This window comes from Passer domesticus, chromosome 28, assembly GCF_036417665.1.
Source record: "Passer domesticus isolate bPasDom1 chromosome 28, bPasDom1.hap1, whole genome shotgun sequence".
Lineage (NCBI taxonomy): Eukaryota > Metazoa > Chordata > Aves > Passeriformes > Passeridae > Passer > Passer domesticus.
In genome coordinates, this window is record NC_087501.1 from 2,618,855 (window position 1) to 2,644,447 (window position 25,593).

The window sequence follows — 25,593 nt, forward strand, 5'->3', positions numbered from 1 at the left end:
ACAGCCCCACCAGCAACAGCCCCCCCAAAGCAGAGGCCGAGGCAGAGAGTAGTTTTTTGTACAAAACTGGCATCTTTATTGCTTGTTGGGTCTGTACAAAGGGGTTGGGAACAGCCCTTGGGCCAGAGAGCAGCGCGGGGCCGGCTGCAGAGGTGGACACGGCTCCCGACCTGCCCGGGACAGGTATCCACACATTTTACAAAACAAAGTCAGTAGTCATCTTCAGTATTCACCACCAAAATCTGGAGCCATTTCCTGTCCATGGGATCGCCCCTCCAACCCCACGTTCCCGTTCCAACGCCGGGAGTACAAAATCTCTTTGTCTAGTGAAGGCACCGTGTTCAGCATAGTTTAGTTCACACACACAGTTAATTACATCTCTCTGGATGACTTCATTCCCTGGATCCCCTCCTCTTTCCCCACCCTCTGACCAGGGCTGGAGATGGGCTGCATCCAGCTGCAGAGCTCATTGTGACAGACAGACAGACAGACAGACAGCCCGCTCAGGCAGAGCGGGACACAGCAACACAATTAGGAAGTAATTGATTATCTTGGAACAAAAAGGAGACACCCCCCCACCAGTACAGTTGGTGAAATTCTAGGTGACATTTTACAGATTTTAATAGTGTTATAAATCTTAATCTAAGTTTATGGGAAACCACAGGAGTTCAAGTATTTTATTACTGCACACACTATATATATATTTATGTATGTATATACAGAGAAAGATTATTTTTGGCAATATTAGGGGGATTTTACAGATTGAGCTGTGCCTGTGGCGAGCACAGAGTGAAACAGCCCAGCACGCTCTTCAGCACTTATCTCACTTGTAGCAAGTTTGTGCAATAGAACCTCACTTTTAGCAAGTTGTGCAATAGATTTCTACTTGTGATCACGACATCCAGCTTCTACCCACGGCACCACGGGATCAGAATCAACAGCTCCCTCTCCTAGCACAGTGGGTGCTGAGCATCTCTGCTCAGGAGGAGCTCCAAAATCCAGTCTAGCCCATGGTGCAGGAGCAGAGGGCAGCCTAGTCTGACACACAGCAGCCCAGAAGCATCCAGACTGACACCACAAGGGCTTGGCTGTTAAAAGATGGGGTGCATCAGTCACCAGGTTCCCATTTAAAGCGCTCAGAGAAGCTCTGGTGGTCCAAGCAGAGACACTTCCCACTTCCCAGTGTTCTGCAGGGACTGCTGCTGTCTTTAGACCTGAATTAAAACCTAACAGCCCCCCATTTTTTAAAACCAGAATATGGCCGTGTCTTCTCGTACCTTTATCTTCACTGCCCATCCTTGTATTAGTGGGAATTAGTACAGGAGTCTCGTTTAGCCACTCTCTAATTAAAAAGCATTAAACTCAGTGCTCCTACAGCACAGCTTAGTGTCAGTCAGCATGGAGTTAAGAATTTAAGTGCATTATTATGCATCTATAAACATATATACATGCATAAACATGTTTAAAATAGATCTCTCTTCCTGAAAAAGTCCTCTGAGACCTCATTTCATTTATGCCATTAAGGTGTACATGGGAAACACTTTCCAGTCCATGCAGAGTAACTGTAAATTAACTGACCAGATCTCCTTGCTTTGCAAACGGGTTACTCCAATTCCTCACTGCACAGTCAGAGAGACAACAACAAATCGGACAAATTTCCTTACCAGGGCTCGTGGCAGAAATGGGGAAACCCAAACCCACGTGCTGGATTTCAGGACCATTTCCCTGCAGGCTGCTGCACTCCTGCTGCCAGCCTGGCTGCAGCGGCAAAGCTTGGACAGAGCGAGGGACAGGCTGGGTGTTTCAGTCCCTGGAGCTTTGGTCGAGGTATCTGAGTGTAAAGTTCTACATTCCTGGTTGGGATCTCTCCTTTGCCCTGGCCCAGGCTGCAGAGGGAGGCTGCCGGCACTGCCACGGGATGCCAGAAGGGGAACTGCAATTTCAGCCAACAGGTCAGCTGGCACAAAGGCCCCGGGGAGCCAAAAGCTATTTGGGAGGCAGAGGTGCCGGTCGGGAAGGGAAGTACTGTCCCTGAGGTAAACATTTCTGCTGTGCTGGAGGCGGTCCCTGAGGTACAACCTTCTGCTGCGGGGGCGGGGGCCTGCGAGGGGACACAGGAGGAGCAGTCAGTGCCACAGCCCCCACACCCCACCGTGCCCGGCCACCACTGCCCCACCCATCCACCAAGACTGATTGTCACCCTGTTCTTCTCAGCCTTCTGATGTTTACTGTCTGGTAATGAAGTTTCTCACATGCTTTTATGTAAGTAATTATTGGTTTACGTTCTTCTCTGGAGGAGGAGAAATTTGATGGACTGTTGTCATGTCCAGTGGCATTGGTAGCACTTTGATAAGTCTATAAATATTTGAGTCAGAAAATAAATTTCCCTTCTTTTTCTTCTTCTTACCTTGTCCACATTGTTTTATTTCATGTCCTTTTGCAACAACTGATTCCAAACATGCCAAGCTCAGACTGTGCCTTCAATGGCCTGAAATGCTCTGGGAACCCCTATCTGTTAAAACTCACCTTTTCTCCCAAAATTCTCTGAAGACTCCCCCCAACACGAGCTACATTAGGATGGTCCCACCCACCCTGGCACTTCCTGGGTCTGTGTGTGGCACAGCACAGCACTGCATCTCACAAGCACAATTCAAAATAAGATGAAAAATACAGGAAAGCTTTCTGCTCCGAGTTAAGAGAAATGGTTTTGCACTTGGCCATAGCATTCACAAATCAGCACAACGACAGATTTGTGAGCAATTTGCTTTTAAACTGACTATTTTAACAGGCTTTTCATCCACCTGCTGGGCTAATCTGCCCACAGAGCAGCACTCTGAGCCTCGTTCATCACCACACAGCCGTGACAGCGCAGGACGAACGCGCTGCCTTCCAGGGTGAAGTGAAGGAGAAACTTCTCCCAGTGAAAAGTCAGCCCCACTCCCACACAACACGTGATGGAACACCCCAGGGAGTGACAGCCAGGACAAGAAATGCCATCAATGCCCCTGGCAGTAAATGCACTGACCTGCTGGGCACCCTGGGTGCCTGCTGCAGCGGGTACTGCGGCGGGGAGTAGTAGGGCTGGTGGAAAGCCTGCTGAGGGTGCTGGTTAACTGGGTAAGCTGGGACAGGAAAGGTGTTGGGATGCATGTCCTACAAAGAAAATACAAAGAGAATGTTCACCAATTCAAAATATTTGCATCATTAAATAAGTGACGTTCAAGAATCAAAGGCAAAGCAGCCTGGCAATGTCAGAGGTGCACTTTCCTCTGAGAAACTCAGTAGGAAGAAGCAACAGCAGTCTGGAAAATGCTGGATTTTGAAAAACACAGAAAGGCTGATCACAACAGCACTTGGTTTGCTCTAGGAGTGTGCTCTGGCTGGCTGTGGCTTTCAGAGAACTGCTCTGACAAGGAGAGGGGCTCTCATGTGGGCTGGGCCTCTGGCATGAGGAAAAGGGAGCAGCAAAGCAGGTAAACCAAGCACAGCCTGGGACAGCACTGAAACTGGGAAACTGAGGAGCCCCCTCAACCCTTAGGAAACAAATATTCTCTCTGCTTTTTATCAAGGAGAAACATAATTTTCAGAAGTGAAGAAGTAACTTGAAAGCTTTTATTAGGGCAAAAGTTATAGCAACTGCCTTCATCTCTTGATTTGAGAGTAACAAATAGAGCAAGGGAAGGTAGCTGGTTCCTACCATGGGCACAGCTCTTGGAGGATAAGGCATGCCACGGGAGAAGCCTCTCTGCTGGTAGTCCCTGGGCTCAGTGTCTGGCCGAGGAGGAGGTGACTGCAGTGACCTGAAATCCAAAGGACATGGACTGTGTGAGCACATAACCCAGACACAATCACTGTGCAGGCTGTGAACCCAGGCACTGTGAACCTCAGCTGGATTTATGCTATCCTAGCACGTATCAAGTGTGAGAAAGATAATATTTACCACAAATCTAATAGACAACAACAACTCTTTTTCTGTTCAAGCCTCTGGCAGCTTCGCTTTACCCCTCTATAAAAAGATAGGACCCAAAAATATAAACTATCACTAATGCACAAGAACAAATATAACAGTAAACAGAAAAGTCTCTGGTCTCTTGATTTGGGATGGATTCATCTTTTCTGTCATTACCAGAGGCAAGCTGTACGTGCTGTTGGATGCAGGGGCCTCCCCCTGACACCCTGGGGCTGGGATGTGCCTCCACACTTAACAAACACCCATGGACTACTCCAGGGCAGAGGAGAAGGCAGAAAGGAGGAGGCACTCACGAGTGGCAGCGGGACATCAGCCTCCTGCAGCTCCTCTTCAGCCTGTCCCTCTTGGCAAAGGCCAGAGCAGCAGCCACGAGCAGGGGGAGCACCAGGAAGAAGAAGACCAGCAGCCCATTGCGCAGAGAGGTGTCTTTGTCTGGGGGCACAGAACCATGGAGAAGAAATAAGCCTTATGTGGTGCCACCACCTGACTCACAACAGCAGAGAATATTGGGTAGGGATGGTTCTGTTTTCCATTTTTCATAGAAAAAACCCAAAATAATCCAGTAAGATAGGATTTATTTGGGCATCTTTCTGTTTGTCTTTTAGAGCTGGTACCCTGGGCTGCAGTAGCACATTAAATTAGGAGATCAATCCTCATTTTTCATGACTGTAATGTTTCATTACTGAAGGTTTTATGAGAGAGGAAAACAGAGCTTCTGCCTTTTTGGTGTGATGTTAAATCTACCTCTTCTCCAGCCACTGTTTGCTGTAGACAAAGAACTTGGGTTCTTAATCTTGACATTTTTATATGCAGCAATTTCTCCCCTGCAGGCTGTACTAAAACAGCCTTTCCCTTTTTCTGTCTGATGATTTGAGGCATCTGCCCAAGCTCCAGTGTGCTTCTCCAGCCTGTTATTGCATCAGTCTCTAGCTTTCCCAAACCCACACCAGCTTATGAAAAACAGTCTTCAAGATCATTCTTGTAGCCCACAGAAGTTACACCAATCCCATCTTTATATATTCCATATAAACACAGCATAAGTTTGCTCCAGATTAGAGCTTGGCTCTGGCTTCCTGTTTCACCTTCAAACCCTCAGTGAGCAATGCAAGCTTCCCAGCTCTGCCAGTTTGCTTTCTCTTGTGCAGGAATCATGATTCCCTTCACTGGAACCTCCCTTCCCAGCCCAGACACAGAGAAGTCCAAGAGGATCTTGGTTCTGAGGTGGCAGAAATCAGCTGAACTAAACCAGTCCAGATCCTTACAGATCCCAGCATCCCGAGACAGAAATGCAACTCCTCCAGCAGAAAACCTCTGCCAGAATTCTTTGCCAGTGAAACCCAGTGCAGAGCCATGCAGCAAAGCTCAGGAACACGTGGGCTGCCCCGGAGCACCCAGCCCTGCCCTCAGAGCCACTTGCCATTGTATGGAGGGCCACTGTCCACGCTGCCCCCGTAGCCCTTGGAGTCACAGAAAGGGGGGGCCCAGCCTGCTTCACAGTGGCAGTTCCTGTTGTTGTTGCACACCTGTATTCCAAAACACAAATACTCAGTAAAATTTCATTTCTGAGCATTTAAAGCTGCTTGCAGCAGCCATGACCTGTTCTGCCCCTCGTACTGCTCAGCCTGGAGAATTTTACCCAGTAACTCCTTAGCCAATTCCAAGCAGTTCTTGGCCAGGCATCCCAAGATTTCACATGACTGAGCACACACAGCACTGTTCAGGAAGAGCTTCCAAGGATTAGCTATCCCAACAGCTCACACACCATGGCTTTTGCTTGGTTTTTTTTTTTTTTTTTCTTTGTGAGATGCAGAGTCAAATTTCATTAGCAATACTGGAATTGGGAATTCTTGCCTGGCAGAGAGTTTTGTCAAAAGATTTTTTTGACACTGTTACAGGTTCTCTTGCCTAGAAGCATTTTATAGAGAGTTTTACAGTTCGACAAAACAGAAAAATAAAGTTACTAATCACAATTTTAAAGTTTGCTGCCTCTCTTCCCTGCTTACCCCATGCCCATGGCACTGCTTCTCCACATCACAGTCGTAGTTCAGGACAGAGGCACTCACACACTGGAAGTGCCTGCAGATCTGGGGAACAGAGATGCACACAGATGAGGGATGATGGCATTTCAGTGCCCCCCTGCCTGCCCAGCTCCCTGCTCCTAGCCCACAGCCACGCTGTGCTTGCTGCCACAAAGCCTCACACACTCTCACTGATAATTCCAAACTCTGCAGAAACTCTGCTCCACAAAAGGCCTCTCAGCATGGGGCTGAGCTGGCACTGGAGCCTTTTGTCTCCAGTCTGAATGTAAAGGAACAGCAATTAAATTGTGCCCAGTAAGGACATGTGGAATGCACATTCCTCTGCTAGGGCTAAGCTTCTGCACTCTTTAGTTTAGTTGGATTTTAATTGAAAGTTGTCTTCGAGGCATTGGTGTGGGCCTGGCTCTTCCTGCTCATTGACAGAGCAAAGTTTCTGGCTCTCAATAAGCTCAATTTCTTTCGCTTCACCTACAAATGAAAGGCTCATTAAAGGTTTGATGCAGTACTGGGCAGTGGGGGGAAATCAGTGGACTCATTTAATTTCACATTAACTACAGGCATCCAAAAATAATGGTCATAACTATTCACAAAACAGTGCAGCTGAAAATTTTATTCCCATGAATACCCCAAATTATTACATTAGGATACAATTTTAGAAATTTTTATTACCTTTCCATTACCACACTTGGTGCCTTCATTCACCATTCCTGGGTCTGGGACATCAGAACCCAGCTGGAAATCCACCCCCCAGCACGTGGTGCCTCTGATGGGAGTTTGGATAATAGCAGGCTTGATTCCAAACACAGGCATGGCTTTCACATTTTCACACTGCAGCTTCCCACACATGGCATTCCTACAACAGCAACACAGGAACACTGTAGTGACACTTGAATTTATTCTGAGAGCCAGACTACCATGTGTTTGATACGATCTTTCTACTGGAAGATGCTACTTGAAAACAAAATTGAGGCAACTTGACAAATAAAACTGAACTGGGCTTCATTCCAGTGCTACAAAAGTAGTTTATCCCTTCTTTCTGTAAGCTGTTGGAATCTCTGCATTAAGGAAAACATGATGATTGGCTTCTCATCTTCCCATATGTGAACACTTAGGGAAAGCACAGTCCTTGACAGGAGATGTGGAACACTCTCCTCACCACAGCCCTGCATCCCTGCCCTGTGCACCCCCTACAACACCCCAAACTGACACCACAGCACCCAAATGCAGATTCCCAGCTGTGTATTTCAGAACTTCCCAATGCACTGGGCTCAACTCACCAGCTGGAACACTTCTTGTAGTCATGGCCGTGGAAACCACAGTTGCCAAATCTGTCCCCCTTGGAATTCACTTCAGCAAAGCAAATGTTGGGGGCTGCTTTGGCTTCTGCAAACAACAGCCCATCCCCAGAGAGAGGAGCCACGTTACCCAGGCACAGAAACATCTCACACAGATCTCCTGTACCCACAGCAACTACCCTGCTACACCAAGTATTTCCCATGCAGCAGTGACCTTAGGAACTTGGTCACTAAAGAGGTTACAATGTCAGAACTACAAGATTACAAGTTTAAAAATGGAGAAAAATAGTTACTTAACTTGAGTCAGTTCTGACACTTGATATTTCTTTACAGACCTATAGAGCAGAAACCCCACTGCACCAAAAATGATAAGTGCAACAAAATTAAGACTTGGATCCCCAGCACAGAACTAAGTGTAACACAGGAAAAATGCATGACCATTATGCTAAACCATTACTACCACTGCTCCAAATACCCTGGTAAAGCCAGCTGGTCTCTTTAGCGACAAGCAAATAAATATATTTTAAATATCTTTAGTCACATCTCTTAGAAAGACTGTAACTTCCTTACTGGAGCCAAAGATGTCCTGGCACTGAGCATCATAGTACTGGCACACGCCGTTGTAGCAGTAGGCCTCCTGGTTGTGGCAGGGGTGCCCGTTCTGCACCGTGAAGTCTGGCTGGCAGAACTGGGAGGTGCCATTGCAGTACTCCGGCAGGTCACACTCGTTGGTACTGGCACGACACTCTGTGCCTCCAGGAAGGAGCTGAGCAGATAGGGGAGGGAAAACTGCATCAAAAACCAGGAATCTCACAGCAGAGACTGGCGCTGCACCTGACCCACGATACGCCCCAAACCAGGGACTGATCTGAATTCTGGTCTGCGTGTCCTCGTGTGAGCACACAGGACAACTCCCTCTCACAGATGCACTGACCAAGCCAACGCTCTCCTTTTCTCAACTTCCCAACCAGAGTCTCCTACCTGGCAGTTCTTGCAGCAGTCACCATAAGCACATTCAGCACCGGATCGGAGCCTGCAAGTTCCTGGCTCGCAGCACGGATCACTTTCACATTCCTGAGGACACAAGGGCTGTGAATGTCACAAAACCTCCCCCTCTGTCACTAACAGTCCCCTCTGAGCGGGGGGAACAAGACTGCCCTGGCACTGCTGGGAAAACACACAGCTACAAACCTTTGGTGAGCCACAGTCACACTCCTCCCCAGCATCCACCAGCTTGTTCCCGCAGTAGGGGACGCTGTAGGTCTCATCAGGCTTTGGCACGTTGAGCAGGCAGCTCCCACCTTTGTTGAGTGTCAGCTTCTCAAAGTCTTCTGCACTGCAGCTGCTGAAGTTCCTGGATCCCCTGCAATGGAGAAAATGAGCTGAGCTTTACACCAAGCCAAGCCAGCATCCCCTGTGTTAGGGTTAGGGGAACATTTGCTTTCCCCATTACAAGCACAACACTTTTTGCAAGGGGAATTTGAAGGTGAAAGTAATCCAGAAAAACAAAGCACATGGATGGGGCATTTTGAGCCCTCTTTGCCTTCCCTTGGGCAGCTACTTACGATGCTCCAGAGCTCATAATGCAGCTGCTTGCCCCACAGTGACAGACTCTTTCATCATCATGGTTCATCCCCAGGTTGTGGCCGAGCTCGTGAGCCATGATGGAGGCAAACATCTGGATACTGATCCTTCCAAACTGCACAGGAGTGACACAGGAGGCAGTCAGCACACAGCTTATACTGACACAGTCAATGCTAACTGCTGTGCCAAGGAGACCCTTTTGCCATTCTGTCTCTACATTATCAGCATTCTCAGACCAACAGTGCTGCATTTCCAACCAAGTGCATGCAGTTTGCTTAGCAGCAAGAGCCCTCAGACAAACTCCTCTGAGGCACTACCCAACAACCTCCACTTTCCAGAGCAGCTGCAACATTAAGACAAAAACTAGAACTCTCCACATCAGCCAAATTCTCCTGAAATGTGCAAATTCCAGCACTTCTGTCACTGGTCCAAAGCCAGATTTCTGGGATTGCGAGTTGTCTGGGACCAGCAGCTTGGTTCACTAAGGCTCTGCAGCTCCATATAAAACATGCAGTGAACCAGCACTGCTCAGGGAGGTCACAGCTGCAGGCCAGACATCACAGGAACACCCATAGCCCCCACTTTTGAGGCAGAGATGCTTAAAATGACACAGAAATCCTCTCTGAGAAATCCTTTTGCATGAATACTGCACACTGAACAGAGGAGAAGCTGAGCAGAAGACTACAGAGAAGTTGTGATCCAGATACCTTGAAAGTGTCAGAAATTTGTTGGGGACAACATAAGAGCCCCACCAAGCCACTTCAGCTTTGTTATGAAAGACACTGTGCTTCCAGGAAGACTTTCAGAGTGCAAACTCTGACTTCAATCACATTCAGAGACCAATGAAGAAATCTCACCACGTTAATGCCTCCTGCATGGCTCTTGGAGCACACTGTTCCCACATAGGCCATTCCAGCTGTGCCACCAAAGCCCTTCTTCCTGCAGTCATGAAGAGAAAGGAAAGGCCATCATCTGTCTGTACAGACACAAAGAGTCCAGAGCAGCACACCACTCCTGCCTGTGGGGCACAAACCCTGCTGCTCCATCTTTCCCAGGCTGACACGGGAGCACTGCTACTGACTGCAAGCACAAATGGCACCAGTTAAGCTTTTGATGTCTGCTCAAGATTCCATTACTCAGTTAATTTAAAACAAGTGTTTACAGAGAAAGCCTCTTCCACATCATCCCTCTGCCTGTAAGGAGCACAGCACTACAGCTGTGAGGTGACTCTGGTGGTTTTGGGGTCTCCCCAACCCAACCAAGACAGAGAAGTCCAATTCAGCACGACCTGTCCAGCCCCCTCAGGCAGGCTCCAGAGCCACAGGCAGTCTTAGCAAGCTCAGCTCTTAGTGATTATCAGCTCATTAGTGATTTCAGCTCTTTAGCTTGCTAAGTGCCTTTTGGCTGGGAGAGAGAGGAGAAGGCTGTATGAGGTTCCACAGAGATGTCTTTATTGGGGTCTTCTGCAAAGGTCTCAGGGACAGCTCTTCTATAAAACTGGGCAAAATAGGGTTTTTATAGGGTACAGGAGTTTTGCAAACTATCCAATGGTGAGGGTCGAGGTGAATGTGACCTATAATCTTACAGAGAGATAACAACAGTCCAAAGGTGGAAGAGAGGGGCTTCTTAGGTCCAGCCATCATGCCTAGGCATTTTCTATCTGCTTAAAATATCCCTGGGCTTTTTTGGGAGACTTCTATCACGGCTGAGACAGTGACTTGGGGAGACATTTCTATCATGGCTGAACACCACGGAGGCATTGCAGGCCCTGTGCCTGCTGCACAGGCAGGCTGAGCAGGGACAGAACGGCCCTGCAGGGAGCAGAGGGAAGGGGCTGCACTCACAGCACAAACTGGGCGCTGTCGTGCCGCCGGCGCAGCACGAGGTTCTTCTCTCGCCACTGCACGAAGTTGGCCAGCACATCCCCAGCCCCCCCGTCCGTGCTGATGATGTTCTCGTGCTTCCAGATCTCCAGCCCAACCAGCACGATGCGGATGTTCAACATCACGTACATCTGGGGAGAAAAAGGAGGAGAAATAGTCATGAATATCTTCAGACAAAAGCAAGTGGCGTGGTGTTTTGGATCTTATTGCAAGCATCCATCCTTTCTGTGTGGGTTTGGATTTTTTTTCACACTTAGTACACAACTGGAACCACCAGAATGAATTTTCCCTGTGATTTAGACCTTTATTAGCTACAGGATCAATGCTTAAATTTCACACTGACTACATTGTAAGACAATACCAAACAGAAATAAAAAGAAGAATCAATTCTGACAAATATCATGTGAAATAGTGGACATTACATGCTTACAGACATGCTTTTTCTCTAACCTTTACACAGACATAAGAATTGCAATAATTGCAACAATCTGTCCTGTCACTCACTGGATATAGCACAGGTTGGAAGAGTTTCCTTAATTAATTTTCAAGGTGGATAAGTGCAGATGAATTTAGAGGTGGGAAAGCTTCCATGGGGATGCATTCCCCAAAGTGGTACCAGAACCCACCCCAAGGTGGACATTTCCAAAAGGCAGCAGGGCTGCAGCACACAGCATCCCTCCTACTCACACTGTCAAGGAAGTTTGCCAGCTGCACCATATGTTCTCTTACTTCTGTTTCACTCTTCCCAAAATCCTCAAACTGCAAGACAAAGAAACTTAGTTTCAGAAAAGAAGAGACAAAGACAACAGTTAGGAAAAGGAACAGAACATTTTTGCCTGGCTCCAAATCTCCAAGAAGATACAAATCAATTCAGCAACATCTTCATTGGTACTGCTCAGCAGCTCAGTATTCCAAAGACAACAGCAAAGGCAGTTTTTACCACAGGATTTCCTTACATCAGGAGATTCCTTGCTAACAGAACCTCTCCCTGTCTGATGGCTGATTCCTTTTTTGAGGAGGATTGCATTGCACACATTTATCCACTTCCAGGGTGGCATATTTGCACAATAAATTGTCAAGTGTTTTTCTACAATCCATTTGGGAGTAATGAAACCCAAGGGTTTTCCAGGCCCTCTTCTGAGGAGAAAGAAAAAGGAAAGCCACACAGAACTCCCACCTTTTCTTTATCCACAACTATGAACAGCTCCACATATCTTGTCTGGTGCAGGACCGCCCTCTTTCTCTGGGGAAAAAAAAAAAAAGTGTTTTAGACAGCTTCAGATTTATTAATTCAAGTATAAACAAAAAAACCCCTCATGACATTGTCATATTTCACTTGATACTACCAGTGGTTTGAGACACACCCAAAGCACACGGTGCCAAAGCCAAGCAGTGTAATCCAATGCAATGAGAGTCTCTGTGTTTTACACTAAAACTCAGCTGCACAAAGACTCCCCTTGTTTCAAAGGCAAGGGACCTCTGCACAGCTTGCTTTGGACAGTCACTATACACTTTGATAAAGGGGCAAAAAGATTCTACCAGCAAATACCAATGACTTTGATGTGAAACATAACATTTTTTCAATCTTGTTCCTGTACAGTCCTTGAAGGACAAGGGGGACTTCACACCAAACTGCTACTGTGATGGTGAGGAGGATGGAATAAACATGACAATATTCTGCCCTTAGAAGTCCCCCAAAAAAGCCTGGGAATATTCTAATCAGCTGCCCCACCCTCACTGCCATGTGCAGAAGCAGGAGGAGACTGTGGCTGCTTTGGGGAAGAAAGTGAGTTGTCCCACAGTGCAAACCCCCCAGACCATAAACCTTTAGGTATGTGCTAAGTCCCAGGAAATCTGATAAGCTGCTTGCACACTCTTAAATGAGCTCACAAAACCCTTTATGTGGGACTGGGGAGGACTTACCCTCAGCAGCTGGGTCATAGTGGGATGGAGATCTCCCTCTGCATGCTCCCCTTCCTGGTCTCCAGTGGTTACTCCACATGCTGAGGGCTCTTTCTTCACATTATCCAGTCGATACAGAATGTGTTTAGAGGCAGAAGAGGGATCCATGGGCTCAATGCCATAGGTGACATTCCCTATTGTCACCAAACCCCTAAAATAAGGCAGTGTGTGAGAAATCTGACACTGAGCACACAGGACAGTTACCCAGCTAAACAAAGGAACAGTTATTCCTGGATAACCAAAACCTGCCTGCACCTCAGCTCTTGTCAAGCAGCACACTTTACCTCAGGCCTGGCAGCAGCCTTTCACTGAGCAGGGCCTTACAAATGCAGGGCATTAAATACCTCTGTAAGGCTCTGCAATGCCCCAGGAATTACATCACAGGTCTTAAGCAGAAATGCTTTAGTTCAAATACATTATTGCCACTCTGGTGGCTGACACAGCCCTGCAAAAAAAATCAATGGCACAGAATATATGGCAATTAGCCCACAGTAGAAAACAATTCTATCAAACTTGAGGTGCATAAGGTTTAGGGCCAATTTCATGAAATTTGGAGACTAGTGTTCAACATTCCACTTCTGCAATAGGCACAGCTGTCATGACTATCTGTGCAAATTCAAAAATAAGCCAAATATGCATCAAAACCAACTTACTGCATTCTGGTAACAATCTGCATTAATAACTTATTTAATGGTACTTCAAATATCTGTGAAGTCCCTGAATAAAAGATGCCACAGGACAGCAGCACCAAGGCAGCTCAGGGCAGCCCGTGACTCCCTGTCAGAAGCAGCAGAACTGGCTTCTGGCTTCAGCAGCCACCAAGTGACAGCAGGGACACAAAGGAGGAGTTGTGCTACCTGAGCCCCGAGCAAGTGCTGACAGCCACCAGGGAATCCAGAGTGCCCTCCACGAACCCCTGGTAATGGCAGTGATCCTGGACAGGAAAACAAGGGTGCATTACATACATGTTTCAAGCATGTCTGCACAGCCAGGGCAACCTCTGATCTGCCACTGACCAGCAACTCAAGATTACAACTCAAGAATATGAAATGTATTCAGTTAAATTCACCACAGCTGGATTTCTTGACTTGACCTATCCCTCTCCTGTTCTGTCCTCCACCCTGCCTCAAATATTTGCAGGCCAGCCCCTCCCTCCTGATTTGGGCCAAATTACTCTTCAGTCTTCTGGCAGAAAGTCCTGGCTGGTCTGTCACCTCTCTGCAGCAGGAGGGGGGACAGCACCTGCTGTGCACCCCACCCAGAGCTGTGCAGCCCTGGCACACGGGGCACTCCCACTGGGCACTCTGGACACAGGAATTCTGGAAACTAGACAAGGGGTAGCATGGGGAAATACACTCCATTTTCTCTGGCAAGGGCATCTTTAGACACTGATAGGGGTCTATAATACAGATTCTGTCCCCTGTTGCTCAGAAATGCAGAAAAGCACAGAGGGCTTGTGCTAATTGTTCAGGGTGACTTCTGTGACCTAATGCTGAAAAAGCATTTCTCCTCTAACCAATCCCTTTCATCTAGGAAGCAAACAGTCACTTGACTCAGGTGCTCTGTTTTCAAGAACAAGATCCTATGAATCATGGATGACTAACACTTCCCTGTCAAAGGAACAACACTGATCCCTAAGAGTGAAGCCATTAGGAAAGCTCTCTTGCATTTTGTATCACACAACCTGCTTTCAATTCTACATTTCCAAAGGCAACACATCAGGCAGGCTGCTGGCACAGAATGAGAGCTGCAAACATGTTTTCTGTGGAGTAACCCCAACACTGGAGAGCACATCCCTCCCAAAAATCCTTCAGACTTGGCGCTTCCATGCTGTGAACACCCCATGTGTGGAGATGTGAGGCTTGACTCCATGTTTCAGAAGGCTGGTATATTATATTATATTATATTATATTATATTATATTATATTATATTATATTATATTATATTATATTATATTATATTATATTATACATTGTATTAAAATACTATATTAAAACTCTACTAAAAGAATAGAGAGAAAAGATTATTAGAAGGCTAAATGGAAGGAACAGAATTATAACAATTATTAGAATTATTAATAATAACAGAATTATTAGAAGGAACAGAATGCATAACAAAATCTTGTGACTGCTCACAGCCTCGACACAAGTGGCTGTGGTTGGTGATCAATTGAAAACAATCTACATAGACTAACAGAAAATGCACCTGTTGCATTCCACAGTAACAGATAGTTATTGTTTACATTTCTTTCTTGAGACTCTTCAGCTTCTCAGGAAGCTGAAGAGAATATTCATAAAATATTATAGCTACACTTCCATCCCTTCCAGCAGTACCCCAATAACGAGACACAACAGCACTGCCTTGTAGAGAGGAGCAGCTTCTGAGACAGCAGCCACCTCCACAGCAGAAAATACAGGTTTTTCACAGGTTAGAGCTTCATCCAAAATTAAAGATTCTCTCCAGGAAGAGGGCAGTGGGTACTGAAGGGAGCCCAGCAGAAAATGCAACTATCCTTTTGTAATCCCAACTCCCTCATCCCACAGATGCTCTGTTGCAGTCACCCTCAGTGAGGGTATGAAGAGAAGGAAATCCTACCTGGACATCTGGATATTCCAATTGCAACTTTCCCTCCTTGTCATAGGTATAAACTGTGAAATCTTTGGGCAGCAGTTCTCTGCAATGACAGGGGACAAGGAATACAAGAGGAATTTCATGGAATGACTGTGACATTGGAACACAGCAGTAAGATGGCCCTAATCAAAAGTGTGACAAATATGTAAATTGAAATCAAATAAGGAAACATTAAAAAGAAAAACCCTCAAAAATTAACAAAGAAATTGTATATTTTCACAGCAAAATTCAAGAGAGAAGAATGGTAGAACTGATAATGAAATAAAACAAACCACCTCACCTCAGAGAGTAGAACAAGCAGCAAAACCCATTAAATTGTGCTAAAAGCCTGTTTCCAAGCAGGAAAAAAAAAAATTCTAGCCCTCAGTCTGCTGCACATGCCTTCTCCTCCCCAGATTGAGGAGGAAGTGCACTGGAAAGTCTCCCACGACTCAGCCTGCTGCACCATGCTGGTAATTCCATTGATGTGGTGCAGCTAAATTCCCACGTTTCTGAGGGTCAGGGCCTTGGCAAGTGGCAGCTGGAGCTCCCCAGGGGCTTGCACAGTTGTGTCTCTATCACAAGGGCAGTTTGGCCAGTTTGGTAAATGACCATGTGCTGGTGCTGCCCTTAAACCCCAGGCAGACAGAGGCTGGATCAGCTGTGAGGTCTCAGCATTCAGACCTTGGAGAGAGTCAGTTTCCTCATTTATTAGTGTCCTTGTGCTACTGAGTCAGGAAAAAACACTAAACTAAACCAATAAACAAGATCCAGACAAAAGTGAAAATATTTACTTGAAACACAGTTCAGCTCGTTTATTTTTAGCTGTGAATAGAAAGAGTTGTAGATTCCCTGCGTCTCCTCGGAGTAATTTGCAGCTTCCTGCTCTGAAGGGGGTTCCCCAGGGCTGCAGGAATCAAAAAACACCTCTGGCTGATGGCCAGGACACTAGAACTCAATCTCTTCAAAACAGTTTGAGTAATTGAATAATTTAAAGAAATTAATCACTTACTTGTTCTTTTCTAGATGAATGGTGTATTCTTTTCCCTCAATCTCAACAGCATATGACACCTTGTCCTGAATATAAAGAAAGGTGGATTTTACTCATGTTAATGAATGAAACAGTCTTTGAAACCAACAATTGTGGTCTGAAATTTATTTTATAATTGTCCCTGCCTTGAGAACTCAGCATCCCTTCCTGTGTGACTGGGGAAAAATCCCATGAAGGAAATGGTTTCAAAATAGAAATGTGGTTTTCTTGTTCTTTCCTTCTAAAACTTCCACAGAAATTTCAAAGTCAGAGCCAGAAAAGGACAACACAGCTTTTTACTGAATATGATGCAAGTTTTACACCCAGATCAAAAATCCACTGCAGCAACTCCTGACCTCAGGAGGAGGGAGGTACTCCTGTCCCTCAGCTGCCAGCAGAGCCAGAGGTGATGCTCTCTGCAAGGACAGACATTTCCCTGCTGCCAGGTGCATCCAGCAGCATCCCACAGGCATTTCAGGTCAGTTTTGGGCAGACTTTATTTGGAAGTAGACACCAAATTGAAGATGTGTCTCAGAGTGCCCAGTACCTGTATGGAGGAGCTGTTGGAAGCCTCTCGTCGTTCTCTTCCCAACCTCTGTGGAGTTACAACTTCGTAGGAAGTGAGCAGGGAAATCTCCTGGAAACCTGGAGAGCAGAACAGACACACTGGCTAAAGGAACAAAGCAACCAAGAGGATGAAGCACAAGGAAGAAAACACGGCTTCAGGAAAAGTCCACACACAGAAGAGCACAGAGCAAGGCACACTTGGATTGCCTTGCAGGGGCCAGAGAAAACAACACACAAATAACAGAGGAGACACCAATTTTTCCAGAAAGTTTCAAATTGACATCTCCACATTGCAAATAGTGTCTGACCAGTACCACCCCTCTTCACCAGCAGAATCAGCACTTCAGGCAGCTCAGCACAGCAAGGACTCAGTCAGGGACACCCAGGGTCACACCAAGTGTCCTGTGCTGCAAAGCTGCCCCATGCAGCCTCTCTCAAGGAGCTCCTGCTCTTCTCCTGACACAGCTCAGCCTCACCCTGGCCCTGCACACACAGCCAAACAGCCCTGAGGTGGTGCTACTATTTATTATGCTTTTAGAGAGCTCCCAAGGGCCTCATCAAAACAACTGAGGTGAGACAAATCCCTGCAACAAAGAAGCTGTTCCAGATCCCTTTATATATTATTTGCACCTGCAACACCAGACAGATCCCCTGAACCAAGCAAGTTCACAGTCCAAGCTCCCTTTATCAGTTTTTGCAAGCTGTTTTATATTAACTATGTAAACAACAATAAATTGTGCATGCAAATTACTTTTCCCATCAGTGGTGGCATCTGCTGGTGCCTGGCTCGCAGCTGCTCACCCAGGAAGCAGGAGGATGGCCAAGCCAGACCACAGGCAGCAGCCAGAAAAATAGTTTTCCTGGCTCATGGCAAGGGAATCAATGAGCTCATCAGAGGAGTCTGAGCTCCCCAACAAAGGCAGGGGGAAGGGAACAGTTATTCTCACTGTCTGTCCCCAGAAATCACCACCATGTCTGGGGCAGGTGAGTGAGTGTTTGGTGTCCAAGACTCTCCAAAAATCTCTCAAGTGGGACTGAGATGCTGCATGCAGTTCAAAGCAGCCCCTGTGAGCACACCAAAACTCACACTCCGTGTCCAAAGGGCCTTTGGCTTCTCTGAGCTGCAGGACAGCACTGTGAGCTCAAAGCCTCCATGAGAGGCCTGCTCCATCCTTTGGAAACTGGGCAGGCTTTCAATGCCAGGGGTTCAAGCAGCACCAGGCTGCAGTGGCATTCAGGCTCCTTCAGATGCCTTCCCACCCCTGGCAAGCTGACACACATCATCATCATCATCAGATGCACTGTCCTGGTCTGTCACACAGCATTTCTGTTACTGCTTCTCAGAACTCACACAGGGCACAGACTGCAGCAGAGCTTTCACCACTGTGGTGTTTGTAGATAAAAAGTATTAAAAAAAGCAGAGATAAAATTCCTGCAAACAGCCCCTGAACACAGTGTCAGTACCTCCCTGGCCTGAAAACAAGGCAGGGAAGGGCTGCTTCCTTCCCTGGAATGAACCACCAAAAGCACACGCTGCAGCAAGCACTTCTGGCCATTTGTCATTTCCAGCCCCGAGCCCCTGCAGGGCACTGCTCTGCACTTGTCCCATCCCCACCCTCAGCAGAGGGGATGGGACACTCGGGCCAGGCTCTCGAGGCACAGGTGACACAACCAGCAGGGCACAGCCAGCCTTGGCAGGGCTTGGAACACACACACGTTTGCCCAAGAGCAGCTTGGACGCAGAAAATAAGTAAATGAATCATCACATGAAGCAGAACTGGGAGGGATTTCTGGGAAGAGAACAACTCCAAGAGGATCCTCTTAGAGCAACAGCACTAAAAGTGGCCAGCTTTCAAGTCTCTGAATGTTCTGACAGTTCTCTCCCCACTTTCTGCCCCCCTTCCCATCCTTCACCCCCCTGCTTTGGGAGGTGATAGGGGTGGGGGTCTCCAGCAGGAATGTCCCTGGCACTGCCCCTCACTTCCCAAGGAAGCTGTTTCCATGCCCAGGGCCCTGTGCAGCATTTCACACATCACCAGCAACCCTCAGAGAGGGCCCAGAGCACTTCAACAAAAATCCAGCCCAAGGGACAAGTGCAGCCAAGCAGGAAGCCAACCCTGCTCCCACATTTTCCTTCTACAAAGGCCAGGTAGAGTTTGGGATCAATTTTTCAGCAAGTTACAGGACTTCTAATGGTCAGGTGCTTTCTGGCAGCTGTTGGAGCTGCACCACGTCACTGCTGAGGACATGACATGCTGATGACCCATTTCCGTGCTGAGATTTTGTTTCCCATCAGAAAAACACAACTGCATCCATGACCATATTTATCTCCCTCATTAAAGGCTGCCATTAATTACCAAGCATTGGAGACAGCTAGGAAGATGTGATTCATCTTCCCCTCCCCACCCCACATCCACCATAGGAATTCCATGCATGCTTCATGGCATGTGGGAGCTTGAAAACCACTGGGACACATCCCAGCCAGAACAACTCTCCAGACACTGAGGGAAGCTCTGGGGGTGTCCAGGTGTTCTGGGGGTGCCTGACAGGTAAGATTACATTCAGCAGAGGTCAGACTGCATCCCCTGTCTTGCTAGACCTTGGCATGCCCATGGGTTGTTGGCTCAGATACAGAATCAGAGCACACAGCTACATCCACCTACTCACTCACCCTTCCCCTCAATTTCCATCCTTCCTGAGCTGTGACTCCTTCCTGAGCCCTGCCTCCTTCCCAAGCCTAGCAACGGAAGGTCAAAGATACACTCTTCAACAGAAGAAAAAAAACTAAGAAGAGGAAAGTTCAGCCTGTGGCCTGTTACACCACAAAACAAGCTAATTTCATAAAAACAACTCATCCGCATGTGAGCAGGTCAGCTGCTAAAATCAAAATTCATTAAGTTAACTGCAGTTATCATCAATTGATTACAATTAATAGCTGAGGTCAGCTGCAGGAGTCATTCCACACTTTGGCAGGGGATTGCTCACCAGAAGTGCCAAAGGCATCACACAGCTATCCAGCCCACCAGGACCAGTTCCACATGGAGCATCTCCACCGAGCACTCCTGACCCCAACAATCAGCTCCTTGTGCTTCAAGCTGCACCTCTGAGCCCCAGAGCAGGGCAGCCATTCACCCCCTTCCCTCTAGCTCCACATCTTTGGATTTCCAGTGTGCCTGCCTCTCTTTTCCTAAGGAGCATCAACATTCAGTATTTCCTTACACCTGTGCCTGCTCATATCAGGCTGTTCTGGCTCCACTCTCCAGGCACACCTATCCCAAAAAGCCCCACAGCAGCCCAGTGAGGCCTCACACACACCAAGGCACACGTGCTCTGTGTGTTTATGGATTTCCACAGTTAAACTCACCTTCAAAACAGACAGCACATGTCTGATCCACCTGGCATTTAACCTACTCTGACACTCATATCCTTTCCTGCCAACATGCTCCTGCTCCCCATTTTTCACCCTCTCATACCTGTACAATTATTTCCACCTCAGCAGAACATTCTGCCCCATCCTTTCAAAGCCACTTCTTTCTGACAGGTACTTCTCTCGTGCTCAGATCACTGGGATTGCTGTCCCAGTCTTTATGGAGCCTGAATCCCACCTGACTGGGAGGTACCAGCTGCCAGCTCAATCTGCATTCTCCATATCCTATTTTCAGAATCATACAGGAGTTTGCCAAGCAGAGTCTGAGGAGAAGCTTCATGACCTGGCTTACTTACATATGTCCTTCAAAACAACAGAAGCACTGCTGGTGGGTTTCTCCAGGCAATGACACACCAGGAAAAGCATTTTTTTGGTGCACTTGACTTTTGCACTGAGGTCACAGCTGAAGTAGGATTTACTCTTTGGAGTACTGCAAGCAAAAACCTCCTTCACTTTCACTATGCAAATATTATCCAAGTCCACTTAAAAATGTTTAGAGGTTTACAGAAAACACAAAGATAGCAAGACTTCTTCTAAATGTAGCAATGTTTTCCGTGGAGCCAGCAGTTCCAGCTCCTCCCAAACCTCAAACACTAAAGAGTGCCTCAGTGGTGTTTCATCTTCAAAACACCTGGGAACATCTGGCCAGCTGTTCTTCTACAGGCTCCACTCCTTGGGACTTTTCTTTCCACCTCTCCCTCCCCTGCTCTGAGTCTTCAGACCTGCTGGGTGTCCTGCTGTGCTTTTGAGGAGGCAGGAAGAGATGAGCAATTCTCATGGCAAGAGAAGCAAATTCCTCTGTACGTATTGCTCACCTGGAATATTTGTATAACATTAAACCTGGCCAGAGCAGTTTGTGAAGTTTCTTTTGGTATTTCACTGGGGATGTTGGATGTTGATCAGGTTACGGAGCTCTTCCACAGAAATATTTCCTAGAAAATTCTTACACCCCTTGCTGAAATCCAGACCTATGCTGTAAGTGTTTCCTGTCTAGACTCTCCCCATTCCTTCTGCCCTCCCTAAAGCCTAACTCGTCTGCAAGACAACAGCTCCCCTTGTTCTACAAAAAGGACTGTCACAAGCGTCCACTGGTAATGTCACCACATCCTCTGCACCTTGGAGCCTCCCCACAAGGAGCAGCAGGGTAAAGCTGTGCTGTGTGCAGCAAGATAAACCCTCCTGGGGGTCACTGGCCCTGAGTCACTCCTTCCACCCATGAGAGCGTGCCCATGGACAGGGGCTGAGCGTGCTGAGCCCACTCACTTCCTCCCCATCTCACCAGCTCTGCTTTCTCAGCTGACTCCGTGGGAAGCTTCTCTTTGGAGACATCACTGGCTTTACATCTGGCCACCAAAGGGAACTGTGAAATGCACATTCTTACCTTTTTTTTTTTTTGATTTTTAGCTTGTGAAATAATAATGATCAAGACATGCAGAAACTCTAAAGTCATGGTCCTAACTTCCTTTTTCCAAAAGCAAGGCATTACAAGAGGCAACGTTAGCCACACTGAAATCCTTTCCTCTCTTTCCTTTTCACATGAGGAAATAACCACAAACTCACTCTTTGCTGAATGATTGTCCCAGATTTGTTGCAATATGGGTGAGGCAGGGCTGTGTTTTCTGTGATCTGAACAAAAGAATTATCTTAACCAAACACCCCATCTCCCCAGAAATTTAATCTCAAGCTTTTAGACACTTCAAGAATTGTGGTCAAGCCTGGCTGGAACATCTTGGTATGTGTATAACACCAAGTATCAAGAAAGAGATGGAGTAGTACAAAGCAGTGTCTGCCTGTGAATTTTTTTGAATCCATATAGTCAAATCTTGAAGGCTCCTATGGACACAAACAAGAGAGGGAAAAGCACACACACAAATCCCCTAAGGCTACACACCACTATGTGATTATGGTCATTCAGGAATTTTCATATAATAATTTCTGGTAACACTCCACTTGTGCCTTATATCCCTATGTGTGTCAAAAGCACCAACATCATAACCCAAGAACTGAAGGTTTCTACCCTCCCCTTCACACTCACACTCAGGCAAGAGAGGTTCATTATATTTCATGGAAGGTTTGGCATTAATAGCTGGGACAAAGAATTACAAAGGCAGAGAGGATCACTACCATCCATCATTAGGAACTGGCACCAGTGTTTCTTTCCTACAGGCAGGAACTAAAATCTTATTCCTAAAACACCAAGCACCCCACAGGATGCACAAGCACCTGACATCTCAGAGATGCACAATTCCAGGCATCACTCCTCAGCCAGGCAGCTCCCAACGTGCTGCACCACCTCTCAAAGCTGACTTTCACCTCACACAGCTCACACACCCTCCAGCAACAACGCAGCAAGTGAGAGGAAGAGATTCCAGCACAGAATCCCTCAGGGAGAGGCACACACCACATAAGCACTGTCCTCAGCACGAAGCACCAGTATCAAGTTGTATATTCCTCAGTTGGGAAGACCTGACTACAAAAACATGCATTAATGACAGACACAAAAGTTTTACACAGTGCATGTGTCCCTTCAGGAGGGGGAAACAATGACAGAGGAGGCATTTCTGTCATGCATGCACAGCCTTGAACCAGCGCCATAAGAGCCCATAAACAGAACCATCTCAATTCATGAACAGTCCCTAAGGACAGCACGGGACCAACTCCTTCAAAGCCATGCAGAATGACGGCACTGAGTCCTGCCCTCCTCCCTGGGGACAGCACCTGCGCGGCTCTGCCCCACACCCGAGCTCCTGGATGGCCAAGGAGCCTGCAGCGACCAGACAGCCCTGCATCCCTGCTTTGCCTGGGGGCTTTACCTCCTGCTCCAAAAGAGCCGGGCAGAGCTCCCGGGAGAGCACGGAGCTGACCCGGGAGGATGGAGAGCAAAGAGCCACGGGACACCGGCGAGCTCGGGCAGGTGTGCCGGGACCCGAGGCCACTGCAGGATCAGCTCCTGTCTGGAGCTCCATGGGCCCACACGGGAACCTCGTTGTCCAGGGATCAGCTCCTGTCTGGAGCTCCATGGGCCCTAAACTGGAGCTCTATGGTCCCGGGATCAGCTCCCATGTGGAGCTCCATGGGCCCTAAACCAGAGCCCCGCTGCCCCAGTATCAGCCCCCATCTGGAGCTCCATGGGCCCACACCAAAGCCCTACTGTCCCAAGATCAGCTCCCATCTGGAGCTCCATGGGCCCACACGGGAACCTTGGTGTCCCGGGATCAGCTCCCGTCTGGAGCTCCACGGCCCCCACACCGGAGCTCCATGGTCCCCACACCGGAGCCCCGCTGTCCCGGGATCAGCTCCTGTCTGGAGCTCCATGGTCCCGGGATCACCTCCCATCTGGAGCTCCATGACCCCCACACTGGAGCCCCGCTGTCCCGCCGGGCCCTCGGCAGCATCCCTGAGAGGAGCACGCTGGCACTGGCGATGCTGGGCAGGGCACCGATGGTGCTGCCACCCACACGCCCTCCGGCTGGCAGCGGCCACCGCCGGGCACCGCCGCGGGGCACACGGGGCCAGCGGGCAGGACCCCCGCTCTGGCCTGGCTGCGGGGGCTCTGCCCCACCGGACCCCTTGGAGGGCACGGCAGGAGAAGCGGCTGCCCCGGGGAGGGGTGACAAGGGGGGACCCGACCCTCCGGAAGGGACGGGGAAGGAGGAACGGCGCTGTCCGGGAAAGGGAACGGGGGCCGAGCGGGCTGCGGGCCCGGCCCGGCCCCGCGCACTCACCCGCGGGCTGCCCGGGCGCGGCCGGCGGCGGCAGGAGGAAGATGAGGAAGATGAGGAGGCGACAGAAGCAGCTCCAGGCCCGGGCCATGACACCCCCTGCCCACATCGCCCCTCCCGTGGGGCGCTGGGTCCGGCCGGCGGCCCCGCGGCCTTATGGAGCCGGGCCGGGGCCTGCGCTGCGCCGCCCCGGGGCGGAGCCGTGCGCCCGACCGCCCCGCAAGGACCGGCACGGCCCCGGGACCCAGCACGGCCCCGGGCACCGGCACCGCCCGGGCACGGCCCCGGGACCCAGCACGGCCCCGGGCATCGGCACCGCCCGGGCACGGCCCCGGGACCCAGCACGGCCCCGGGCACCGGCATCGCCCCGCACGGACCGGCACGGCTCCGGGGACCCAGCACGGACCCGGGCATCGGCATCGGTCCGGCACGGCCCCAGGGCCCGGCACAGCCCCGGGACCGACCGCCCGCCCCGGGCCGATCACACCGCACCGACCGGCACGGCCCCGGGACCCAGCACGGACCTGGGCACCGGCACCGACCGGCACGGCCCCGGGACCCAGCACGGACCCGGGCACCGGCACCGCCCGGCACGGCCCCGACAGGGACGGGAAGAGCCTGGTCCCGGAGGAAACGCCCGCAAAGGGAGCCGGTGTCAGCGCAGAGTGCGGGCAGCGCGGCTCTGCTGGGCTTGCCTGCCGAAAAGCTGCGCTGCACGCTGGAAGCGCAGAGCCGTGGAATATCCTGAGCTGGAAAGGGCCCACAGCCATGGGCCAGTGCCACTCCCGACCCCGACAATCCCACCCTGTGCACCCTTGGGAGCGCTGGCCAAACCCTCCTGGAGCTCTGGCGGCCTCGGGGCTGTGACCCTTCTCTCGGGAGCCTGTTCAGTGCCCCACCAACCCCCAAAGGGAAAGAACCTTTTCATAATGTGTTGGAAGCACATGACAACGCACCATGTCAGCCCCTGGCTGGGCAATACCACAGGTACAGGTGAGCAGGAGAAACTCCCCAGGATGAGAAGGCATCACAGCTTTGCCCTCCGCTACAAACACCAGACAAACTGCCCTGCTCCACCAGCCGCCCGTGGACAACCTGCCAGGGCAACTCGGAGCTCTGCATCACCCTCCAGAAAAATCAGCAACAAACCCTTCACATTGGGAGCAAGTATGGGCAAAGTGGAGCCAATTTACTACGGAAAAGAGCACGAATGCACCCGAACCCAGGCTGCCCCCCACTCCCACAGGGCGGGGTGGCGCTGAGCGAGCACAACGGGCAGCTCGGGCGGAACAGTCGCTGCTGTGGCCGCTGAGCCGCCGCGCTGCCCGTTACCGGCAACACGGGCCCCTGAGAGCCCTTCTCCGGTGCTAGGGGTGTCCGCTCTTCGGGTGAGCGCGGCGGGCGCGCCCCGAGGGAGGGGTCCCCGAGGGAGGGGTCCCCGTGTGAGGGGTCCCCGAGTCCCGGCCGGGCTCCGTTTGCCCCGGTGCGGCCCCGGGATTCGGT

At 49.4% G+C, this 25,593-nt stretch overlaps 1 protein-coding gene across 2 annotated transcripts; it reads right to left on the minus strand.

The window, feature by feature from the left end:
* Positions 1–49: 49 nt before the first annotated feature.
* ADAM9 (ADAM metallopeptidase domain 9) lies at positions 50–24,280 on the minus strand. Of its 2 annotated transcripts, XM_064400358.1 has the most exons (22): positions 24,094–24,280; positions 16,922–17,019; positions 16,357–16,421; positions 15,330–15,408; positions 13,591–13,667; positions 12,695–12,884; positions 11,949–12,014; positions 11,459–11,530; positions 10,733–10,902; positions 9,746–9,827; positions 8,870–9,003; positions 8,496–8,667; positions 8,286–8,378; positions 7,875–8,070; positions 7,287–7,392; positions 6,679–6,862; positions 5,974–6,054; positions 5,388–5,493; positions 4,264–4,402; positions 3,698–3,800; positions 3,026–3,153; positions 50–2,101 (listed from the first exon to the last, which is right to left on the minus strand). In XM_064400358.1, exons 1-22 carry the CDS (start codon positions 24,197–24,199, stop codon positions 1,987–1,989), a joined length of 2,562 nt encoding a protein of 853 aa, XP_064256428.1. In that variant the 5' UTR covers positions 24,200–24,280; the 3' UTR covers positions 50–1,986. The 2 variants fall into 2 exon arrangements, with proteins under 2 accessions (XP_064256428.1, XP_064256429.1); XM_064400359.1 differs by lacking the exons at positions 13,591–13,667; positions 16,357–16,421; positions 16,922–17,019; positions 24,094–24,280 and having other exon boundaries at positions 15,330–15,352.
* Between the last annotated feature and the right edge of the window lie 1,313 nt (positions 24,281–25,593).